The sequence below is a fragment of the Gadus chalcogrammus genome, chromosome 15, assembly GCF_026213295.1.
Source record: "Gadus chalcogrammus isolate NIFS_2021 chromosome 15, NIFS_Gcha_1.0, whole genome shotgun sequence".
NCBI lineage: Eukaryota > Metazoa > Chordata > Actinopteri > Gadiformes > Gadidae > Gadus > Gadus chalcogrammus.
Genome location: NC_079426.1, coordinates 10302799 through 10324744, shown reverse-complemented (window position 1 = coordinate 10324744; position 21946 = coordinate 10302799). Strand labels below are relative to the sequence as shown.

Genomic DNA, 21946 nt, shown 5'->3' with positions numbered 1-21946 from the left:
AGTGCATTTCATCACACTATACACAAATATACGTTTAATATGTATTCAAAGTATTTTCTTGTCCAGGTCACTCTTGAAAAATAGAAATACGCGTTAATTAAGTTAGTTAAAGCGTAATTAATAGTCGTGTTGTACATTATTTGACCCTAAACAACAACTAACCCTAATACTAAACCCTCTCCTATCTCACAACTCAAAAGAAACAAACCAAACTAAATGAATTAAGTAAAAAAAGGATTTGAGACACTTTAACGTGTTGAGCAGAGCAATCTCGTCTGGGATCGACGTAATAAGTGCTGTAAACCTGTGCTTAGTAGCAGGGTACTGTAGCACAGCAGGGTCCTGTACCTCTGTCGGAGCCCAGCATAGAGCGAGGGTAGCGGGGGGTGGAGGGGATCTTGATCCTCTCCGTGCGGTACCCCACGTTGTTGGAGGAGCCTGGTGGGAGGAAGGAGTGGAGGATACAGAGAGAAGAGGGGTCGAGAGAGAGAGGGGTCGAGAGAGAGAGGGGCCGAGAGACACAGACAGACGGAGAGAGAGAGAGAGAGAGAGAGAGAGAGAGAGAGGGGCCGAGAGACACAGACAGACGGAGAGAGAGAGAGAGAGAGAGAGAGAGAGAGAGAGAGAGAGAGAGAGAGAGAGAGAGAGAGAGAGAGAGAGAGAGAGAGAGAGAGAGAGAGAGAGAGAGAGAGAGAGAGAGAGAGAGAGAGAGAGAGAGAGAGAGAGAGAGAGAGAGAGAGAGAGAGAGAGGCCGAGAGACACAGACAGAGAGACACAGACAGAGAGAGACAGAGACAGAGGACAGAGAGAGAGAACAGAGAGAGAGAGGACAGAGAGAGAGAGACAGACAGAGAAGGACAGAGAGAGAGAGACAGACAGACAGACAGACAGACAGACAGACAGACAGACAGACAGACAGACAGACAGACAGACAGACAGACAGAGAGAGAGAGACATACAGACAGAGAAGGACAGAGAGAGAGAGACAGACAGAGAGAGAGAAGGAAAGACAGACAGACGGAGATGGAAAAAGTGCAACAAAAGTCACGTCAACAATACTACTCGCAGATTGTGGGGATGTGCACACACACAACGAGCGTGTGCGTGCTCACGAGCACAAATGAATGAATGAATGGGTAACAGACTGAATGGCAGAATGTGCTCACGCGTGCGAGGAGCCGCGTGAGTGCGTGGGACTGACCGAGGCGGGCGCTGGATGGCAGTGAGTTTGTACCGTGAGAGGCCCGGCCGGCGCGCGTGGCGGAGGACGTCTCCACATAGTCCCCTCCCCGCTTCTGCTGGCTCAGGTCCAGGCTGAGCCGGCCCTGGTGCTGGGGGCTGGGGGCGACCGGGGGGGGGAGACCGGGAGGAGAGTTAACCTAACCTTACACTGTACATTCCTTCTTACAAATCATTTTTTTGAGAGTGTAAGTTCAAGCCAAAAATCTATTTTTTGTTGTTCAAAGTGCCCCGTTTGGGCCTCATGGTATTTTGGATTCAAATGAGGAAAGTTGTTAAACGTGGAGGAGTCTCTGTAAAGTACAAGAAGTTGTCTCCTTCCGAATACTGAAAGCATTTTCGAAACTCGTAGGCGGATCTGGGGTTATTTACCCTTTAAAAACGGTTTGTATTTTTCTATTAACCTTTGACTATTAACCGTTTTCCATGCATATAAAGCCCTTTGAAAATAAATGAATTCTTCGGGTGATACAACACCCCAACAATGCCTCTCTTTACCAGACCAAATGACAAGGCCAACTAAATATTATATCTTACATAAGTTACATAAGTTTTATACTTTTTTTGTTCGATATGTACTTGAACTTTTAATTCAATTCAGACGCTCACTGTTTTCAGAGCTTATCCAACACCCACGTTTTGTTACAGAGACTCTGAAACTCACCTGGTTTGTGTGGGTCTGGTCCGTGTGAACTCACCTGTTGTGTGTGTGCGTGTGTGTGTTAAACTGGAACTCACCTAGTGTGTGTGTGCATGTGGCTGACGGGGGAGGTGACGGTGGGGCAGTTGCTGGCGTGCACGCGGTGACTGCGCACCGTGTACACCGGGTTCCTCATCACCGCCGTCACCGCGGGGCACGGAGACAGACCCCGGTGGGCCGAATCTGGAGAGACAAACACACACACACAAAGAAATGACGTACCCCTCAAAAGGCCCGCGGAAACTTATCTTTCAGTGAATCATCATATATTAGTACCTGTGTGAGAGTAGGTGTGTGTGTGAGTGGGTGTGTGTGTATATGTGACAGTGTGCGTGTGTGTGTCCATTAGTGTGTGCGAGTGTGTGTCAATTGGCGTGTGGTTTGCGTCTCTGAGAGCATATTTGAAAGATCCCTAAACCTTAGTGTATGCGTGAACATGTGTGAGTGTGTGGCGTGTGCGTGCCTGCGTGTGCATATGGAGTATGTGTGTGTGTGTGTGTGGGGGTCTCACTAGGGGGCAGGGAGCCGTTGTAGAGGGTGGGCTGGAAGCCCATGCTGTGTCGGTGGGAGCGGCTGGGGGAGGAGCGGACCGTCTCCCGGAGCTCCAGGGGGGCCTCCTCATGGGAGTAGCTCTGGGGGAGGCGATGGACACGTTATGACACACACACACACACACACACACACACACACACACGGTGACGCAAACAGCAGGAACTCATGCAGCAGCAAATGCCTCCCCGCCCACAGAACCCAAGGACATCAGAAGGAACGATATAAGCAAATATATTTAATAGGACAACATTTCCCCTCATATTTTCTACATTTGCATTTTTTGAATTTCTCTATTTGAACAGGGACCATGTGAACAATAACCTTGTATAAAACAAGAGGAGATGTAATCTATTAGGCTTTAGCAAATCGTTAGATTCCACGCGTTGGCCCTAGTGAGTAATGGTAGTAGTCGAAGAAAGTAGTTAGGGAAAATGAAGTGAGAGTGCACAAGAGCGAGAAAAAGACGCTAAACGACCGAGAGAGAAAGACGAGAGAGCGAGGGACGCAGAGTGTAATCAAAGTGTGTGAGACCAGAGAGAGGGATGATGAGAGGTAAAAAGAACCCCGATATGGAGCAAGAGGAAGAGAGCTAAGGAGAACAAGAGTGAACAAGACAAGAAAGAGTGACAGAGTGAGGGTGACAGAGAGTGAGGGTGACAGAAAGAGTGACCGAGTGAGGGTGACAGAGAGTGAGGGTGACAGAAAGAGTGACAGAGTGAGGGTGACAGAGAGTGAGGGTGACAGAAAGAGTGACAGAGTGAGGGTGACAGAGAGTGAGGGTGACAGAGAGATTGACCGAGTGAGGGTGACAGAGAGTGAGAGTGACAGATAGACAGAGCGGCGCACAGAGAGAGGAAACGAGAAGGAGAAAATCCCAGAGGAAGAGAGCTGGAGACAATACGATCGAACAAGGAGAGAGAGAATGATGGAGAGACTGAGCAACGAGGTGAGCGAGCGACAGTCGCTAGGCTATCGTCGACGTAGCCTCAGGCACTGACTCAGCGCTTTAGGGCAGGGTGGCTTTCCCCCCCCCCCCTCCTACGACGCGAAGATATCAATCAGGCTAGTGAGCACGTCTGTGGGCCCCCGGTGGTAAATCCCACCACAGAATGGAAACACAGCTTCTGCTAAGCCGAGGTGATTTAAGACACGGGGCCCTGGGTTTCTGGATATTCCTTTTCAATTTGAACTTAGAAAATAAAAAACATCCCGTCTCTTTATTAGAGAGGACACGGCTATAAAACGGTCCGTCATAGAGGTGAGCCGGTGGGAGCGGGGTTCTGTGGTGGAGGTGTATTATGAGATAAGAATGTATTTCTCGAGGGATTTATTAAATTGAGTGTCACAGCAGAAGGCGCAGGACACGAATAGCAATTTCGACCAAGATCAACATTCAAATAAGAGTAAAAACTACCATCCAAGGATAACTCCCTGCTGCCGACAGGTGAACGCCACTCACCTGGAAGGTGGGCATGGCGAAGGGCTGGGGGGTCATCCTCCGCCGGAGGGCGGGGGCCGACTTGGGGCGGGGCCTCTTCACCTCAGGCTCCTCCCCTCGAGTGCGTCCGATGTCCTCGTCGCACGACTTCCGCGACGTCAGCACCTTGGCGTCCAGGAAGTAGTGGTTGCCGTTGCGGTCCCGCTCCCGCCCGCCCCTCTCTCGCGCCGGGCCCTGCCCCGAGTCCCCCGTCGCCGCGGAGACGGCGCCGTCCGACGTGACGGTGCAGTCGGAGGCGGAGCTGCTTTGGTGCTTGTGTTTGAACTTGAACGAGTCCGTGCGGGTGGGGGGAGGGGGCGGGGTCGGGGTCGCCGTGGACGAGGAGGAGGAGAGCGAGTCCGTCTTGGAGGGCTGCGGGGAGTGGCACGCCATCTGACTGGCCACCATGTACTCCAGCTTGGCCGCGGCCGACGAGGGCGTCTCGGGCCGCTTGAAGGTGTCCGGGTCGAAGATGGTCTTCCTCTGCTTGGGGGACTTGTAGATGGACAGCTGCGTGGGCGCCGCCACGGCCGCGGGGCCGTCCCCCACGCCGCCGCCGCCCAGCACCTTGGGCCACGTGCCGCCGCTGTGCTTCTTCTCCGAGCCCGCCTCGGCGCCGACGACGCAGTCCGGGGCCGACACAGGGTCGTAGGGCAGCGAGGTGGGGCCCCGGGCGTAGGGGCAGCACTCCTGGAAGGCGCTGGGGCCGCCGAAGCGCCCGACCACCGCCAGCTCCGAGGAGGGCCGCAGGCTCATGGCGTGGAGCGAGCCCGTGGAGAAGGGCTTCCTCCCGTCGCCGTAGGCCCCCGGCTCCGCCGCCACCGCCGCCGCCTCCTCCCCGCGGACCCTCCCCCGCAGCCTCTCGCCCCCGACGCTGCCCAGGCTGACGGTGGCGCCGGGGGTGGAGGCGGAGGAGGGGTGGTGCTCCGCGGAGAGGAAGATGTCCGTCTGCGTGGAGCTGTTGTGCTTGAGGTTGCGGCCGTTGCGGGCGTGGACCTCGGAGGCGGGGGCGCGCCCGTTGGGCTTCTCCGACGCGTCCCGCAGGCTCTCGAAGATGTTCTGGCCCGACGCCGCGTGGGTGAAGAACTGTGGAGAGAACGTTTAACATTAACACATCGATTCATTAAAAATAACGGAAAGAAGCATTTATCCAAAGACATTTACGAACGAGGCTACGAACAAACAATCATTGGATTAAATATATTTCTTAACAAAAGGACACAGCAGCTTAAGAAGGAATCTGAAATGGCCCCAGATAACCTGAAGTTGTGTAACTCCAGTGACAGTGTCATAATTCCCTCATAATCAAACAGGTGCCAAAGAGCAGCAGCAAGTGAAGGAGCCAGCGAGGAGATCACTGGGGAAGAGGACGATGACCCACCTTCATCAGAGAGAGGCTGAGAGAATCGTGGCCGTTCCTCAGCAGAGACTCGCATTCTGTCAGCGACTTGTTGTCCAGAGCGATGCCGTTGATCTGGCAAGAAACACAAAACAACAATGTCACAAAGTTGAGTTTTTTTGCATGCCAAGTGTCTCAAGAATCACGTTAATAAGGTCATGCACGCACGTGAGGCAGGGAGATACATTTGTCTTGTGCATGGAAGAACCTGTCTTGGTTTTTAGCCGGGAGGACAGTAAAGAATCTAGGCCAAGATGATTCCAGCCCTCAAAGCATCACACTCTGCAACACCCACATTTGCATCTCAAAAGGATTCATTTAAATTGTAATTTAAAATCTTTACCAGGGGAAAAAGTGATAGTCATATCCTTTTGATATAAATATATAACAAGTCCCAGATGGGAAAAGAGGTGTGACAACAGAAAGTACAGGACAGTCATAGGGAAAATAGAAAAAGAAGACTAAAATAACCAGCTTTAAATAGCCTGCAAACATTTATAGCCATTTAACATTTCGCTGATACAAGTGTCCATCCAAGTGGCGGGTGTCTCTGTGAAATCCCAGCTAGGGACCAGCTTAAAAACAATAAAGTGCAGACCAATGCATATTTCATTGCGAGTTCAGCACTTACGATTCAAATTCAATCCCTCTACAAAGCTCTGCCCCTCTCCCCGGAGCACAGAGAAGCATTTAATACGTGGCATACAACTTGATACGGCCGTGTGATTAACAGCCACAAGGGCATGATACATAAGAAGAGGCTCCTTCCGGCGATTAGCGTCCTCTTAAGGGTGTCATCTGTTCCTGCTCCCGCTAACCGCCCGCCGCGAACAAGCTATCAGCTGGCGTATCGCTTCCCCAGGAGGCCAAGAGACCGCGCGGAGGATACCCAAGCCTTACTTATATCTACATTCATATTTATTTATTTATGTGTGTACTTATGTCATACAAGTAACTCGCTGGAGTTGGAAGAAGTGGTGGGAGGGGGGGAGTGGGGATTAAGATTTCCGGGCGCTGCTGGCAGACGCTAGGGTACGTATCAAGGTCATTCCTAAAAAGAAGGGAGGGTGAATGAGAGTTCGAGCGTGAGAGAGGGAGTCAGAGAGCTTCTAAGAGTCTCGAGCGCAGGGCTGGGTCCGAGCTGTGGTGGGAGCACGTCGCCACCTACCTTTCACAGATGGGAAGTGTATGCGGAGGATTTAAATATTAAGTGGCGGTGGGGTTTCGCACACTCGGGCCGATGTGATTATGAGGCATGTACGTCGTTGAGTTGAACAGCCGATTCCCGCAGGACCGGACGTACGACTGACTGGGGGAGGAGGGATGGGTATTGATCCCCTTGGATATGCACTGGGGTGGTAGTACTTGGAAGATGTCCCAAGGGTGTAATCAATATTATTTGTTGGGAGGTTGTCATGTAGACAGGCAGACTCTGTGTTATCACCACAAAGGCCTCTCGGGATGCTCTTGACAAAATGAAGAAAGAAAAAAAATCCAGAGCTTCAACTCGACCGACTCTTTATCCGTGTACTGGGAATGGCATTGAAATGGACGGAGAATTTCAATGAGTTTCTGGAGTGAGTTTCGGGGAAGAAAGACAATCTTCGCTTTGGTGGAACTCATATTATAATGATGATGAGAAAAAAAAAGTGTATGGTAAAAAAAATTATATATGGTAGTACAATAGTAGTAGTACAAGTACAATGTTCTCATTTCAGAAGCGTAAACCAAACTAAATCCTTATTCTTTAATAAAGAAAAGGCATTAAAATGGTTGAAATTAAAGTCAGCATATATGGGGAAAAAGCTTTGCTCTGTAGTAGACTCTAGGTGAGGACTGAAGCCAAAGTGGACTCACAGCGATCAATCTGTCCCCGACGCTCAGAGAGCCGTCCCTGGCCGCTGGACTGCCCTGGACCACTGCAGTCACAAACACGCCGCTCTCCAGACCGATCCCACTCTCTGGGACAGGGACACAAAGAGCAGACAGGACATACCTTATGAAGCCCTGCTGGGTGATGAGGGTTAAAGGAAGTAGAGGACAGTCTGTATATGTAAAAAAACTAATTATAAAATAAAAAGCTGGAAAAAGTAAAACAGAAAAATATCTCTACACGCAATACATTAAAATAAAGAAGTATATATTTATTGGAAATATACAGAGTTAGAAATAAAAGAGCACATTTTTGGCGGTGTGATGAGTCCTGTGAAGGTAGTTGGGGTCTATGTACCTTTGTGCCCCATGAGGTTGATGTGGACGGGGGTGACCGTCCTCCCGCCCAGAGACTTCCTCCTTCGTACCACCATGTTGAGCAGGCCCCCGCCGTTAAGCACCGCCTTCACCGCCTGCTTCCTGTCCTTATTGGTCAGGTCCACGTCGTTAATCTTCAACAGCCAATCGTTCACCCTGGAGGAGAAAAGAGTCACAATGTTGGTTATTTGACAAACAATGGCTTGCTTATTAGCTAGAGTGTAAGAATGCTCCGGTACAAATTCTCACCTTAACCTTCCGTCTGCAATACTTCCTTTGTCCACCCGCGACACAAATATCCCACAGTCGCCTGGTAAATATGGGTCATTTACCCCCTCCGCAATATCAAACCCCAGAGCCTTCAAGTCCATATCGTCCTGCAACCAGTACAACCACACAACACGTCACATGGGAGGAACCACAAGAGGCTTCTTTGTGTGGTCCAATTTTAACTTTAGGGATACGTGTAGGAATATTTAGCCAAGTCCCTGTGGCTAATGTCCCCTTAAGTTGATTGTTAGCCCAACGGTTAGCTCAATCAAACCATAGCGTAAAGCGCGGCAATTTCCTGTGCGTAAAATTCACACTTGACTTCCGTCATTAAATATCACACTATACACATCATATACGTCATCTTTCCTCTTTCAGCCATTTGGAGACCAGCTATCCTTTAACTGTGGAATCGACATTAAGACAATTTAATTCAATTTCAATTTCAGTCATGGTTGATGCATAACAAGCTTGTCAGAACTTTAATACGCATGTTTTAAAATAAACAATGGGGAATACACTCCGTTTGACACATGAGGCCAGGAAAATTGCACATTCAAAAAAATCGTAAGGGCTCTGAATTTAAGTTGATTAACACATCTATAAGAAGTGTACGAAGCAATGGTGAGACTATACGCTCTTGGTCTACAATGAGGGGTCATCCCAGTCTGCTACGTTTAACACTACGGTACCCCCCACAGTTAGGGGGCCTTACCCTGTCCTTCTCAAACTCCACCACCTCCGTCTCCCACTCCAGGGAGTCCGTGTCTATCGCAGAGTCGTGAGAGCTGTGGGCCATCAGCTGGCAGAACCTGGCCTCGTTCTCCAGCTGGCTCTCCAACTTCTCCCTGTGCGTACAAACACACACGCGCACACACACCGACACAGACACACAAACACACACACAAAGCTAAAAGGTCAGACACTGAAGCTAAAATAAAAGGGGAGTTTTGTATTGTGGGCCCAAATGAAAGCGTAAATGGCTTCCTACCTAGCCTAGGGATGCCTTTAGGGAAGCTTTGACATTAGGAACGTGGTTTAATGTCCTATAAAGAGAGGTCGACAGAAGGCCTCAAAAAGTCACTGTGTTCTGCTTGGCTTTTCATGGGTATATCGGGACCATACCCGTCATGTCCAAATTCAGCCAGAAGGGGGCGCTTTAATGCACAATACATGCAAATAATTAAGGAGGAAGAGTGTAGAGTGACATAAATAGCAAGCACGTGTTTATGTCTATCCCAGGGTCCAAAACACTTTTTTGGGGGGAAGGGGGGGGGGGGGGGGATTACACTTTTAAGCTGTGCACGCTGAAATGGCGCCAGGAAAAACTACCGATGCACCACAGCGTCAACAAAGCACAAGAGGTAGAGCTTTCACACAAGCTTAGAGACAGACAAGGCGCACACACACACACACACACACACACACACACACACACACACACACACACACACACACACCTCAGAGATTCCTTCCCATGCATCGATCTCCCTTTTTGTGGGATGTTTACCAAACTGTATCCACTTTGTTGTTTTTATTCAATTGTCTGTTTATCAGGCCGTAAGAGACTGGGACTCACTTCAGCTCTTTGAGCTCTCGCGACGCGTCGTTCTTCTGCTTCCTCATGTCGTCAAGGTTACGCAGGGCGTCAGCCAGATCGCTGACCGCACGGTCCCTCTCCCGCCGGAGATTATCGCAAAGCGTCCTGGGAAATGAGGAGCAGAGAAGTGTGAGTATGAGTGTGCGTGTGCATGTGTGTGTGTGTTAAAGGGAGGTCTGGCAAGGTCAGGAATGGAGAGATGAGGCGCGAAAGAGTGTATTGTAGCACCACCAGACATTAGCTTTGAGAACACCCTCCAAGACCTTCTCAAGCCATTAAGAATAATCAAAACCAAACCATCCCCAACTGTCTACGGGCATCGCAACAAAACAAGAGCCCGAAACAGCTTTTCCACCGCTGCTTTGGTGTCCCTACCGTATGCTCTCCCTCTCGGCCACTATCTTGTCCCGCTCCTGGAAGGCCCAGTCCCGCCGGCACTTGGCGACCTCAGCCTCTTGCGTGACCTCCTTCAGCTCCTGGGACATGGCCTCGTACTGCTTCCTCAGCACCTCCATCTCCTTGTTGGCCCGCTCCATGTCCAGCGTGGCAGAGTCTTGTTTCTGACCGCCGCAAAGCAGGGAGGGGTGAGGTCAGCTTTAACAGAACCTCAGCCTTGGGTCGGTTAGCCAGAAGATAGCCACCACTCGGATCGAAAGGCTACTGTTTGACAGTTGGCTTGACCCGATGACACAAATGACTGATGAATCTGATTGTTTTGGCCTTATTAATAGGATAATAAGTCATGAATTAGGAATTAGAAGGATTGATTGGTCATTTTAAGCAGACCGTCTTTAAGCAGACCATTAATGGTAATTTCACAAATTACCAATTTAGGAAGGTAAATAGCCGAGAGCTGCCATAAATAGTAGCCACTATATCGAGTGGCTACCCAATCACAATGCTCATACATCCTCTACAGACATCATCTAGATAGTTTGATTACAGATTTATTGTTTTATGTTACTCTCTTTGCGAGAGTCTGAAAAAGAGACTCCCCTATCTCAATGAGTCTCATCCAGTTAAACAAAAATCTTTGACATTCGCTTTTCTAAGTGGGGTGGGGGTAAGGCTGCTCGATTATGGTAAAAAAACGATTATTTTTGAGTTTGAAAAAAAATATGCAATTATTCAGCATTTCTCTCCAAAAAAACAATTTGCAACTGAGTGCTTTAGAAAATATTCAAATAGAAAAGGTTCAAATCGAAAATAATGTACCAATATGTATCCTGCTGTTCTGAAATGTCTATAAAACATTTAGTGAATATAAAACATATACTTAAACAAAATCTAAATATTGTTACAACTTGAGTGTATTAGTTTCGAGATCGTTTGAAGCAATAAATCGAAAACGTGATCGAAATTCAATGAATCGCGCCGCCCTAGGCGGGGGTACGTCTGCCGGGTCCTACCTGTCGGGCCTGGTAGTACTCCCGGAGCAGCTGGTCCCTCTGGACGATGGCCTCGGTGCGCTCCTTCCGCGCCACGTCGCGCTCCTCGCGCACCGTCTCCACGTCGCGGCACGCCTGGCCCAGCTCCTTCTGCGCCTCCGCCTTGTCCCGCACCTCGTGGCAGTACTTCTCCAGCAGCTCGTTGCGCTCGCACAGGGCCCGGTCCCGGTCCACCAGGGACGAGTTCAGCTCCTGCAGCGGGCCGATGCCCCGGGGAGAACATGGGTTGGACGGGTAAGGATTGCTGGTTGGAGTCATCATATGTATTTATCATGTCACATTGTTTTGAATCGACCGCTTGTTTGTGACTTGGTGAGGATGACCGGATTATCGAATTCATGGCCGCCAAGAATGACCAGACTTGAAACTGGAAGGGATGAGGGTACAAAAGTTGAGGGGCTTTGACTCGTGGGGGAGGGGCTTCGCCACGTGGGGGAGGGACTTTGACGCGTGGGGGAGGGGCTTCGGCACGTGGGGGAGGGGCTTCGGCGCGTGGGGGAGGTGCTTCGGCGCGTGGGGGAGGGGCTTCGACGCGTGGGGGAGGGGTTTTGAATCATGGGAAGGGGCTTTGAATCATGGGAAGGGGCCTTAAATCAGTGGAGGGGCTTTGACTCATGGGGAGGGGCTTTGACTCAACAAACCACAAACCAGCCTGATTTATGATCCGTGTCCGTGATCCATTAAAGTACATGGCATAAACGATATGTCAGGTTTTTTTTCTTGAGTGTACTACATTGGGTCATTGATATAGGGGTGGAGTAGTTCACTACTGAGGGAAACAAGTGCTTTGAGGTGTATCATTCACAGATTTAGATTTAGCACCAGTGACTTTCCTTTCTTTGCCTCTTACATTAAAAACGGCGCATTTATACCGTTACTTAAATCTCACGTTAACCTAATAAGCAAGAACATCGACGACGGCTAGACGAACACACAACATCAACGCTCCCCTGCGTGAACCCCGTCGCCCCAGCACCTGTCTGAGCGCCTCCAGCTCCTCGCTGGCCACCACCCTCTCGGAGGACGTGTTCTTCAGCCGGGCCTCCGCCGCCTCCAGCGCCGTCTGCAGCTTGTCCAGCTCCTTGATCACCTGGTCCCGCTCGCTCATGATGAGCCGGTACTCGTTGAACACCGAGTCCCGCTCCTCCTTGTACTTCTCGCAGTCCTTGGCCGCCTTCAGCTGGAAGTTCTTGCAGCGCGTGGCCTCCGCCTGCAGCCGCTCCATCTCCCGGCCCAGCTCCTTGTTGTGGGCCGACGACTTGCTCAGCTCCTGCTGCACCGAGTCGAACCTGGGGGGCGGGCGGGGGCGTAGACGTGCACTTCAGCAATCACGCACAAGGCTTTTATTAACCCTAAAGGTTGCCCCAGAATATGGCTAAAATGTCGGTGTGATTAGATTAAGTTAAAGGAGATACAAAATACAATATAACAGCAGCTGTAAAACAATGTCATACATAGAGGAAAAAAATAGAATCTGTGCACCTTATAGCATTACGTACAGTGTTACCATATGCCTAATATTTTTGACATTGCTGCAGGAGTCAGCACACACTCACTCACGCATGCATGCACAACATACACATGCATGCGTGCGTGCGTGCGTGTGTGGCTCCTCCCACCGGGACCCGGGGTGGGCGTGGCCTCACCTCCTCATGGAGGTGGAGTACTGCTGCTGGTACTGCATGGCCGAGTCGCGCTGCTTGAGCAGCCGCCGGTTCTCCTCCTCGGCCTGCTCCAGGCGGCTCAGGTCCGTGTTGTGGTTGGCCACCTTCTCGCTGTAGCGCTTGCTCAGGGCGTCGTACTCCTTCCTCACGCCCTCCAGCTTGTCCATGGCCGAGTCGTACAGCTGGTTCAGCACCTCCGACGAGCCCCTCTCACGCATCACCTGGGTGGTGGGGGGGGGGGGGGGACAGATCACAACGCATCATGTGGTGGAGACGCTAATGAGAGGCTACAGCGACCTGGGATCACCAAGGCCGTATCTGCAGAGATTCTATTCATGGATCAGAGGAAACCCGTTGTAGGATCATTACAGGGGCTCGCATTTTCTGGCCAATCACATCCGCTTAACTTGCATGTCGTCCAATGAATAGACGTCAGCGTCAACCTCGTCGCATGTAGAAAAGAATGCTTGGTTGGGTTTTGTAGAGAACAGGGAGGAGGGAGCCAGTGAGAAGCAGAGCTGTTTAAAAGTTTAGAGTAGGCTAACCTGAAATATCAAATGTTGCATATCGAGCCGTAAGCCCAAAGCTTCCGGGACACTAAATAATGGATCTCAGTGTTTGCGTCCACTCCTATTATAAAGTGAGCCAAAGTATCCCGCCCGCGCCCTTCGTGCTCCGCTCTGTTGAAACATCCGTGTTCTTTCAGTTTTTTTTGGTCGCACTGCAAACATGAACTCACCATTCATACTGCGTGTGCAGTATGGGCTTAACGTACGCAAAGCTCCCGGTAAAACAGAGCCTGGTTTAATAAAGAGTTGTGGGATTATTAGAAGAACATATTAGAAGAGAAGGCATGGATACATTATTTATTATACGGTATTATTATTAGTGGTAGTACAAAACAAAAAAAAACTAATGTGTGCTGTTTTGTGTGTGGTTTTAATTAAACACATTTCAAACGCCATCGACCGTTGAATACCACACGCACATTTTTGGCCGATAACGGATGTACCATGGTGGGCAGTATAATCATCGTCTCTAATTATGTTTTCATATTTTTGCACCATACTAGCAGCAGATGGCAATGCTGGGTTGACCTCGTAGCAGCATATGGAGCCCTGGCCTTTTGGTGAGATAAGAGTTGAAAAAAAAAAACACGGCAGAGTTCAGGCTGTCTCTTCGCATCCCTGACTAGGCCACGGATTGGGGGGAAGGGGGGGAAGGGGGGGGGGGGGGGTCAAATGTCCTCCAGTTTTGACCGAGCGCTCCTTCCCTTCCCAGAGGGAGTGAGGTTCAGTAGCCGTTCGACCGGATGTGCGATTCGCCCCTGAGACGGATCATTCCCGGGTACGACCCCAGGGCGGTATCGAGCGACTCCTATTGGTGCACACCGCGACCGTGTACCTAACCGCCCCCACAGTCTCCAGTCACTGTGCCCTTTACGCCTGCCAGAGCCTTTGCCCTTCTGCGGCCTTTTCAGAAATGCTCCGCGTGCGTTTTCCTTGGCTGTCCTTGCAGTCCACTGCTGCAGTCAGCCCCCGCCCCCCCCCCCACACCCTGGGGAGACAGTTAAGGAAGACAGTGCGGCGTACAGCCCAATGCAGGTCACTGCCCCCCCTCCCCCCCCTCCTCCCCTTTCCTTCACCCTACCCCCCCCCCCCCCCCCCCCCCCTCGCCTTCACTCAAACAACAGCTTGCAACACAGCACTCCCCACTACAGCACCCAGGAGGGACTGAGGCAGCAGAATATAAAAGGAGGCGTTGGAAGAGCAGCAGTGTTGACGCGGGGCACAACTCAAGAGGTGATTATCGCAGTCATCGCTTTTTTATTTTTTCATTTAAATGAGGGCTGTGATGAAAAAAAAAAAGATGCCTGCCTAGGCATTATGCATGTTGTCGTCACGCTTACAGAATGACCACAACTCATACCGGATCCAAACCGGGGGAGGGCACCAGACCAGCCAACCGAATCACAGGGGGAGGATACCAAATCGACCAATCGAATCGCAGGGGAGAGCACCAACCCCCCCCTGTGTTATTACAACAAGCGTTCCCAGTCGACCGCCACGTTCCATCAGCGGGGGGGAGGTGAACTGATGATTCATGAAGGGACGCTGTTCTCTCTCACGCACGGCCAGAGACCTACATAGGTGGACAGCCGGGGGGGGGGGGGGGGGGGGTCGTACCTGTTGCTGCTGCAGCCGGAGATCCGCCACCTCCTTCTGGTCCTCGGCGTGCAGCCTCTGCAGCTCCTCACAGCTCTGCTTGAGGTGGTTGTGCTCCCGCACCAGCTGGGCGTTGTCCCTCCGCTGCTCCTCCAGCTCCTCCTTCACCTGGGACTGCTCCCCCAGCACCCTGCTGTGCAGCATGCTGGAGACGCGCACGCACACACACACACACACACACACACACACACACACACACACACACACACACACACACACACACACACACACACACACACACACACACACACACACACACACACACACACACACACACACACACACACACACACCAGGGTTAACACTTCATTCAGCGCCTTTGGAGTTGATGCACAGGTGTGAAGTGTGCGTGGGTGTGGCAATTAAAATGTGTGCGAGGATGTGTGAGAAAGATTGAAAGATTGATTTTTTCCGTACGAGTGTGAAGAAGGGGAAAAGGGGGTGTATTAATATGGGGGGAGTTTGTGTGATTGTGTGAGTGGGTTTGTGCATGTGAAAACAAAATAACCACACAACACCTCGGCAGCAGCCGTTAAGAAAGGTTTGCCAGATACCCAAACACAGTAACTCCCAGATTATCCCCGGTCTGTGTTGACTGAACATGGTCTTACGGACAAGGCAAGGACCTTTTGGAGGTCATGTTTGCTACTGGACTGAACTGAACACAGAACAACTAAAACCAATGAAATGCAGATGAACATAACCTCCGATACGTCCCACTGTTAACTCCTTTGCCCGGATTACAAGAGTTTTGTTTCTTTAATGAACAGCTTCCATCTCGCTCATTCTGCTGCTGTTTGACAGACAGAGGAGAAGACCCTCTGTAGGGTAACGACTACTAGAGGATGATTGCAGTCTCGAATACAATAACGCTCTCAGCGTTGAACCCCTGTTATAAGTGTACATTGTCTGATTAACTCGGCATTGAGCAGCAATTCCTAATTAAATATAAATAGCTCAATTCTATTCGTCTCTGTGCTATCAAAGCATTGGATCATAAGGCAGCGAGGGGAAGTTGCATAGTGGAACAGAGGCTGGAGTGGCTGGGGACGGTCCAGAAGGGAGGGAGGCTGCACTGCACTTTTTCCCGATGGTGCAGCAGATGATTTAAGGCCTACTACGAGCAGCCACGCCGGTTGATTTTATTACAGTTTAAGCTTTTAACAACATGTGACCTCCTTCCATAACTCCACTTAGCAGATGGAACTCCAAAGGGCCGTTACTATGTTTAAATTAACCGTCAGCATGGATACCATTACATATACTTTTATTAAAGCAATAGCAGCGTTCTCAGCTAACATGGGCGTCACCGTGGGGCTCTACCGGTATGAAGGATAGAGTGAGCTGGAAAAGATCCAAACGCAAGAAAATATCAGGAAATGTATTAATGTGATATTAACATTTATATAACGACGTGCTTTTGAGTGAAAAGTCGGAAAAATATAATAACTGGAGTAAGTGTCTCCGAGCTTGGAGGGTAGATTAGCAAACTAGCGTTTGCTAGTTTTTTTTTTTTTGAGAACCACATACACACACACACACCACATGCTAGTACAACTCTACTGACTGGTAGAAGTCGGCCTCCTTCACGGCCTCCTCGCAGCGCTTCAGGGTCTTGGTGTGCTGGTTCTGGAGGGACTGCAGGTCCGCCATGGCTCTCATACACTGGGTCTTCAGCCGGTCGTAGTCGTGGCCCACCTTGGAGTTCGGCCTTTAAGGGAGAGAGAGGCGGTGCGACGGTCGATGCCAACGGTAACCATGTAATGACGGAATATTAACCATTATTTACTTTCCATGCTTAAGGATGTATGTCAAGCAGATTAACAGACTCCTTCATCCAAAGCAACCTAATGAGAAGCTAAAGGGGTGAGGGTAACTTGCTCAAGGGTTCCTAGAGGTTTGGAGTCATTGTGGTATGAAACCAGAACCATTCAGCTGGTAGTCAAACCCCCGATCACTAGAATATCCTGCCACCAACACAGTACCAACGTTGTTTATCAATGTTGCTTTCCGTCTGTAGAGCTTTAAGCATGTGTGATTACTTTATAAGCCAAGTTTCAAACATCACACAAAAAGACAGAACATCAAAATAAAAGTCATACTACAGCCAGGGTTGGTAGAACACATGAAACCATAAAGCAGGCGGCAGTGTCATCAGCTAAAACTCAATCTCCCAGGTATAGTCAACACCAGGGACAGCACGGGAACGCGAGAGCACGGGGGGGAAGAGAGAGAGAGAGAGAGCGAGAGCGAGAGCGAGAGCGAGAGCGAGAGAGAGAGAGAGAGATGAAATGGCAGCCGGAACTGAGGCTGTAGTCATCATGGAGACGGCAAGTCGGCGACATTGAGGGTAAACAACCCGGTCCATAAAGTTCTGTCCGCTTTCGGAGCAATAAATTCCAGGTCAGAGAGTGTATTCAAACCAACCGCCCCAGTGTGTATATACCCCCCCCTTTGTACGAAAACAAGAGTATGTTACCGAGAGTAAATAAAGGGAATCGCGTCAGACAGCTTATGGCCTGTGTGTGTTCGTGCGCGAGAGAGAGTATGAATGTGTGTGTGCACTTGTGAGTGCAAGTGAAGAGGAAAGAGAGAGTGTGATAGCATGCGGGAGCACCAGAGGGAGAGAGAAGTGAGTGAGTGAGCGAGCAAAGGAGCAAGTGAGCGAGAGAGCGAGAGAGCGAGAGAGCGAGTTAATGTGTGACTCAGTGAGCGAGCGGGTGGTACCTGCAGTCGTCGAAGGTGGTCCCGGGCGACGCCAGCGCCAGGCGCTTGCGCAGCTCGTCCCGTTCCCGGGTCACCTGACGGAGCTGGAAGAGCACGGCGTCCAGGTTGTCGCCCGCCGGCCTGTTGTCGTTCATGGCGGGCGGGGGAGGGGAGGACGCCTCGCCGTTCACGGGCGAACCTGAGGCAGGGAGAGGGAGAGAGAGACAGAGAGAGAGAGACAGAGAGAGGAAGAGACAGGCAGAGAGAGAGAGATGGAGAGACAGAGGATTAGAGAGACAGAGGGAGACAGAGAGAGACAGAGACAGACAGACAAAGAGAGACAGAGGGAGAGAGAGACAAAGAGAGGGAGAGACAGAGAGAGACAGAGGGACAGAGAGGGAGAGACAGAGACAGACAGACAAAGAGAGACAGAGGGAGAGAGAGATAAAGAGAGGGAGAGACAGAGAGAGACAGAGGGACAGAGAGGGAGAGAGAGGTAGACGGAGGATTAGAGAGACAGACAGAGAGAGAGAGATAGAGACAGAGAGAGAGACAGAGGGAGAGAGAGAGAGACAGAGAGGGAGAGAGACAGAGGGAGCGGGAGAAAGAGACAGAGGGACAGAGAGAAAGAGTCAACGACAGAGTAGGCGAAACAGAGAAAGATAAAGACGGAGGGAGGGACGGAGAGGGAGAGAGAGATTTAGTGAATGCTCGAAGACGTGGTTGGCAAGACAGGAATGACAATATGTTTGTTGTTCAGGGAGGGTTGGTATCGACACACACGCAGACGCACACACACACACACACACACTAGTAGAGCCAAGTAGCCATTTACATTTCAGTCATTTAGCAAACAGACGAGTTAGTGAACTCAGTTGGACACGTCGTTAGGGAGCGGATGGGGGTCAGGCCATCTTGCTCAAGGATGTAGGTAAGACGGGACAATGGGGTTTGACCAAGAGCCTTTCAGATGGGAGTCAATCACCCTAACCACTGCTTTTATCACTGACATTGTACACTTGTGCAGTTTGGAACCGAAGATTAATCCTAGATGAAACGCGTCTGTTGAAACATTTCCTTAAAATCCCTAATAACCCCATGAGCATCGAAATATTAAACAACAGTCTACTGTCGAATTCCCATTTTAATCCGCTGGCCCACAATGACCAGCTGTGCAATTTTAGAGAATTAACTTGGATCTGTAGGGTCACAACTGTAATAATCACAGATTGTAGACTAAAAAACAAAAACAACAAAAAGGGCAGGAGATGAAAAAGGGCACACATCTGGGACATGAATGGGATTACAATGTTTCCCAGTACTTTTCCATGGTTTAAACAAAAGCCCTCTTTCTGCGTCACCATACTTAACGTTACAAGGGAAACGCAAAAGGAATCAGAGGTCTTTTGTGTAGGAGGTACAGTATATCCCCTACGCTGACAGATCCTCCGCTCCTCTCTTCGCCGAGTCTTTTTAAAAAGTGAGCTGTTGAGGAAAAGGGATGTTCCGTTCCACCTGTCCTTACTCAATGAGTAATCCTCCTCATCGGTCTCCACAGAGAACGTACTCATCCCGTTGCTTAATCTGGAGACAGACTACCGGTCTCCTATCGTCACTGCCCTACATCGCCAGATTTGTACAACGGCCTTCCCAGAAGCGATTCTGGGAGGGGGGGAGGAGGGGGGTATTTCTTAGGAATCGTATTCCAAGGACGTTTTCTGGAAGCGTTGGGTCTCTATGATCACACTGCCTGCGACCGTGGCACAGGGACAGAACCCGAGGATTAGAGTCATCTTTGGCTCCATGTCTGGCCCTTCGCGGAGGTTTATGTAACATGGTTGAGTCACTTGGACCACCGTCAAAACTAGGGGGGGTGGGGGCAGTTTGGAAGGTAAAGTTGCTTAATCAGGTCTCAGGAGAACAGAGGGAGAGTGTGTGATTATGCGTTTCTGTATGTGGTTATTGTGTTATTTATTTGTTCCTATATATACACACACACACACACCCCCATCATTCTCTCACAGTTATATATTTATATATTTATTCCATTTAAGCTTTTACTTGTTCTACGCCAACTATACGTGATGAACATTGTTAAAACATTAGAACAGTATTCTTGCTGCTAGGGCTGCTCGATTATGAAAAAAGAAAAATCATAAACACGATTATTTTGGTCAATATTGAAATCACGATTATTATTTTTGAGTCTGAAAACATGATGTATTTATTCAGCATGTCTCTCCCAACTACACTTAGTAACTGAGAACGTTGAAATTTCGCCTTAAAAACACAAAGATCCTGTACGTACCGACGCTGCTGAGGGAACTACTGCTCTCAGAGTCCGATGGCATGGTGGAGAGCACACTGTACGTTGAACCTGCAGATAAAAACACAACCCACATCTTAAACAATGTACCGTTACCTTTATAAGCAGAACTGGTGGAAAGATTGACTAATTAAGATAGTGACGATAACATATGTTCCAAAGAAGATATCATTTCAAGGCGATACATTTTTTTCCCCCACATCACATTTTTTTTGTAGTTTTTTGCAGTTTGTGCTTTGGCGGTGTATCACTCCAACCGCCGTTGTAATTATACTTCCTCTAACTCCCAGCATGCCTGGCGGCGCTTTGATCTATAGCCCCCTGTACATCTGTGCCACATAGGCAGAATGTCACGGATGAAATGGGATTTTCTCCTTTCGTTATTCTTTTCTCCTTCATGTCAAGCACACGGAAAGAACAAAGAACACCCGGATGGAGGGAGAGGGAGAGTGAGAGAGAGAGAGAGTGAGAGAGAGAGTGAGAGAGAGGGGGAGAGGGAGAGATGGAGCAGTTCTCCACCTAAATAGCTGTACACACCATTAAGCCGGAGGATAACTCACGCCGGCTCGAGAGGGGAGGCTATGCAGAATCTATTTCATTACAGACCCAAGTGCCCGCTCCGAAGGACAAGGCAAACATGCCCGTCTTGTGCACGCCAGTCGCCGCATAACGTGTTTGGGAATACTCAAGCGTGACCATTCAAAGTAGCAAGACGCAGGCTTCTCTCCTGATGGCTCTGTGTAACGGAAGTCCCATAGATTGAGAAATGGGTAACGCTTTACAACAGGGGAACCTTCATTAACTTAATGAATGCCTGTTACCGCATGCTGTTTAAGGGTTAATTAATGTACCTTTATTGTAAAGTGTTGCCAACAAATGCAGTGAAAACAAGCGGGACCAACACGGCCACACTGAATCTACAACACACACACACACACACACACACACACACACACACACACACACACACACACACACACACACACACACACACACACACACACACACACACACACACACACACACACACGTTGGAAATTCAGGGGGAGGGGGGAAAATGGCAACAGCCACCATCGACGACATGAAAAAGATTGATGCCAACTGTTGTCGATTTCCAGCTCTGTCCCTCCCTAACCCCCCCTCCCCCCACCCACTGGGTTTAGCTGAAGCCTTGGCACTAGCCTTGCTAAAGTGTGACAGGGCCAACTAGACTAATTAAATATGATCTCCAATGCTGAGAGAGGGAGAGAGAGAGATACTCCATACAGGGCCCTTCAGACAGGAGGAAAGGAGAGGGGAGAAGAGGAGAGGAGGGGAAGGGAGAAGGGGAGGCGAGGGGAGGTGAGAAGGGGGGCAGAGGAGAGGAGAGAGGGGGAGGGGGAGAAGAGGAGAGGAGGGGAGGGGAGAAGGGGACGCGAGAAGGGGAGGGGAGGAGAGAAGAGGAGGGGAGGAGAGAAGGGGAGGTCAGGGGAGGGGAGGGGAGGAGAGAAGGGGAGGGGAGGAGAGAAGGGGAGGTCAGGGGAGGGGAGGGGAGGAGAGAAGGGGAGGGGAGGAGAGAAGGGGAGGTCAGGGGAGGGGAGGGGAGGAGAGAAGGGGAGGAGAGAAGGGGAGAGGAGGGGAGGAGAGGAGGGGAGGAGAGAAGGGGAGGAGAGAAGGGGAGGGAAGGTGAGAAGGGGAGGTGAGAAGGGAAGGAGAAGAGGGGAGGGGAGCAGAGAAGGGGAGGTCAGGGGAGGGGAGGGGAGGAGAGAAGGGGAGGGGAGGAAAGGGGAGGAGAAGGGGAGGGGGGAGAAGGGGAGGAGAGAAGGGGAGGAGAGAAGGGGAGGGAAGGTGAGAAGGGGAGGTGAGAAGGGAAGGAGAAGAGGGGAGCAGAGAAGGGGAGGTCAGGGGAGGGGGGAGAAGGGGAGGGGAGGAGAGAAGGGGAGGGGAGGCGCAGGGCAGAAAAGGAGGGAAAAAGCAAGGAGCATCGAGAGAGGAGAAAGGATGAAGCTAGAGATAGCTCAAGTACCAAAGCAGAAACAGGGGGACGACAAGAGGAGGAATACAGAGGAGAAAGCGAGAGAGGGTTGGAGTGACGAAGATGAACACAGAAA

At 50.4% G+C, this 21946-nt stretch overlaps 1 protein-coding gene across 2 annotated transcripts in view; it reads right to left on the bottom strand.

The window, feature by feature from the left end:
• dlg5a (discs, large homolog 5a (Drosophila)) overlaps positions 1-21946 on the bottom strand; it is a 47478-nt gene that overhangs the window by 15815 nt on the left and 9717 nt on the right. Inside the window, exons 2-20 of one of the 2 annotated variants that reach the window (XM_056610200.1) lie at positions 19839-19907; positions 17552-17729; positions 16392-16535; positions 14786-14969; positions 12582-12820; positions 11912-12224; positions 10897-11127; positions 9863-10047; positions 9467-9592; positions 8603-8735; positions 7867-7994; positions 7598-7773; positions 7225-7328; positions 5350-5442; positions 3951-5054; positions 2451-2571; positions 1978-2122; positions 1202-1338; positions 349-438 (exon numbers count right to left, since the gene is read on the bottom strand). In XM_056610200.1, the coding sequence (XP_056466175.1) occupies positions 349-438; positions 1202-1338; positions 1978-2122; positions 2451-2571; positions 3951-5054; positions 5350-5442; positions 7225-7328; positions 7598-7773; positions 7867-7994; positions 8603-8735; positions 9467-9592; positions 9863-10047; positions 10897-11127; positions 11912-12224; positions 12582-12820; positions 14786-14969; positions 16392-16535; positions 17552-17729; positions 19839-19907 (3900 nt within the window). The remainder of the gene's footprint in view (positions 1-348; positions 439-1201; positions 1339-1977; positions 2123-2450; positions 2572-3950; positions 5055-5349; positions 5443-7224; positions 7329-7597; positions 7774-7866; positions 7995-8602; positions 8736-9466; positions 9593-9862; positions 10048-10896; positions 11128-11911; positions 12225-12581; positions 12821-14785; positions 14970-16391; positions 16536-17551; positions 17730-19838; positions 19908-21946) is intronic. The other variant, XM_056610201.1, reaches the window with a different exon arrangement.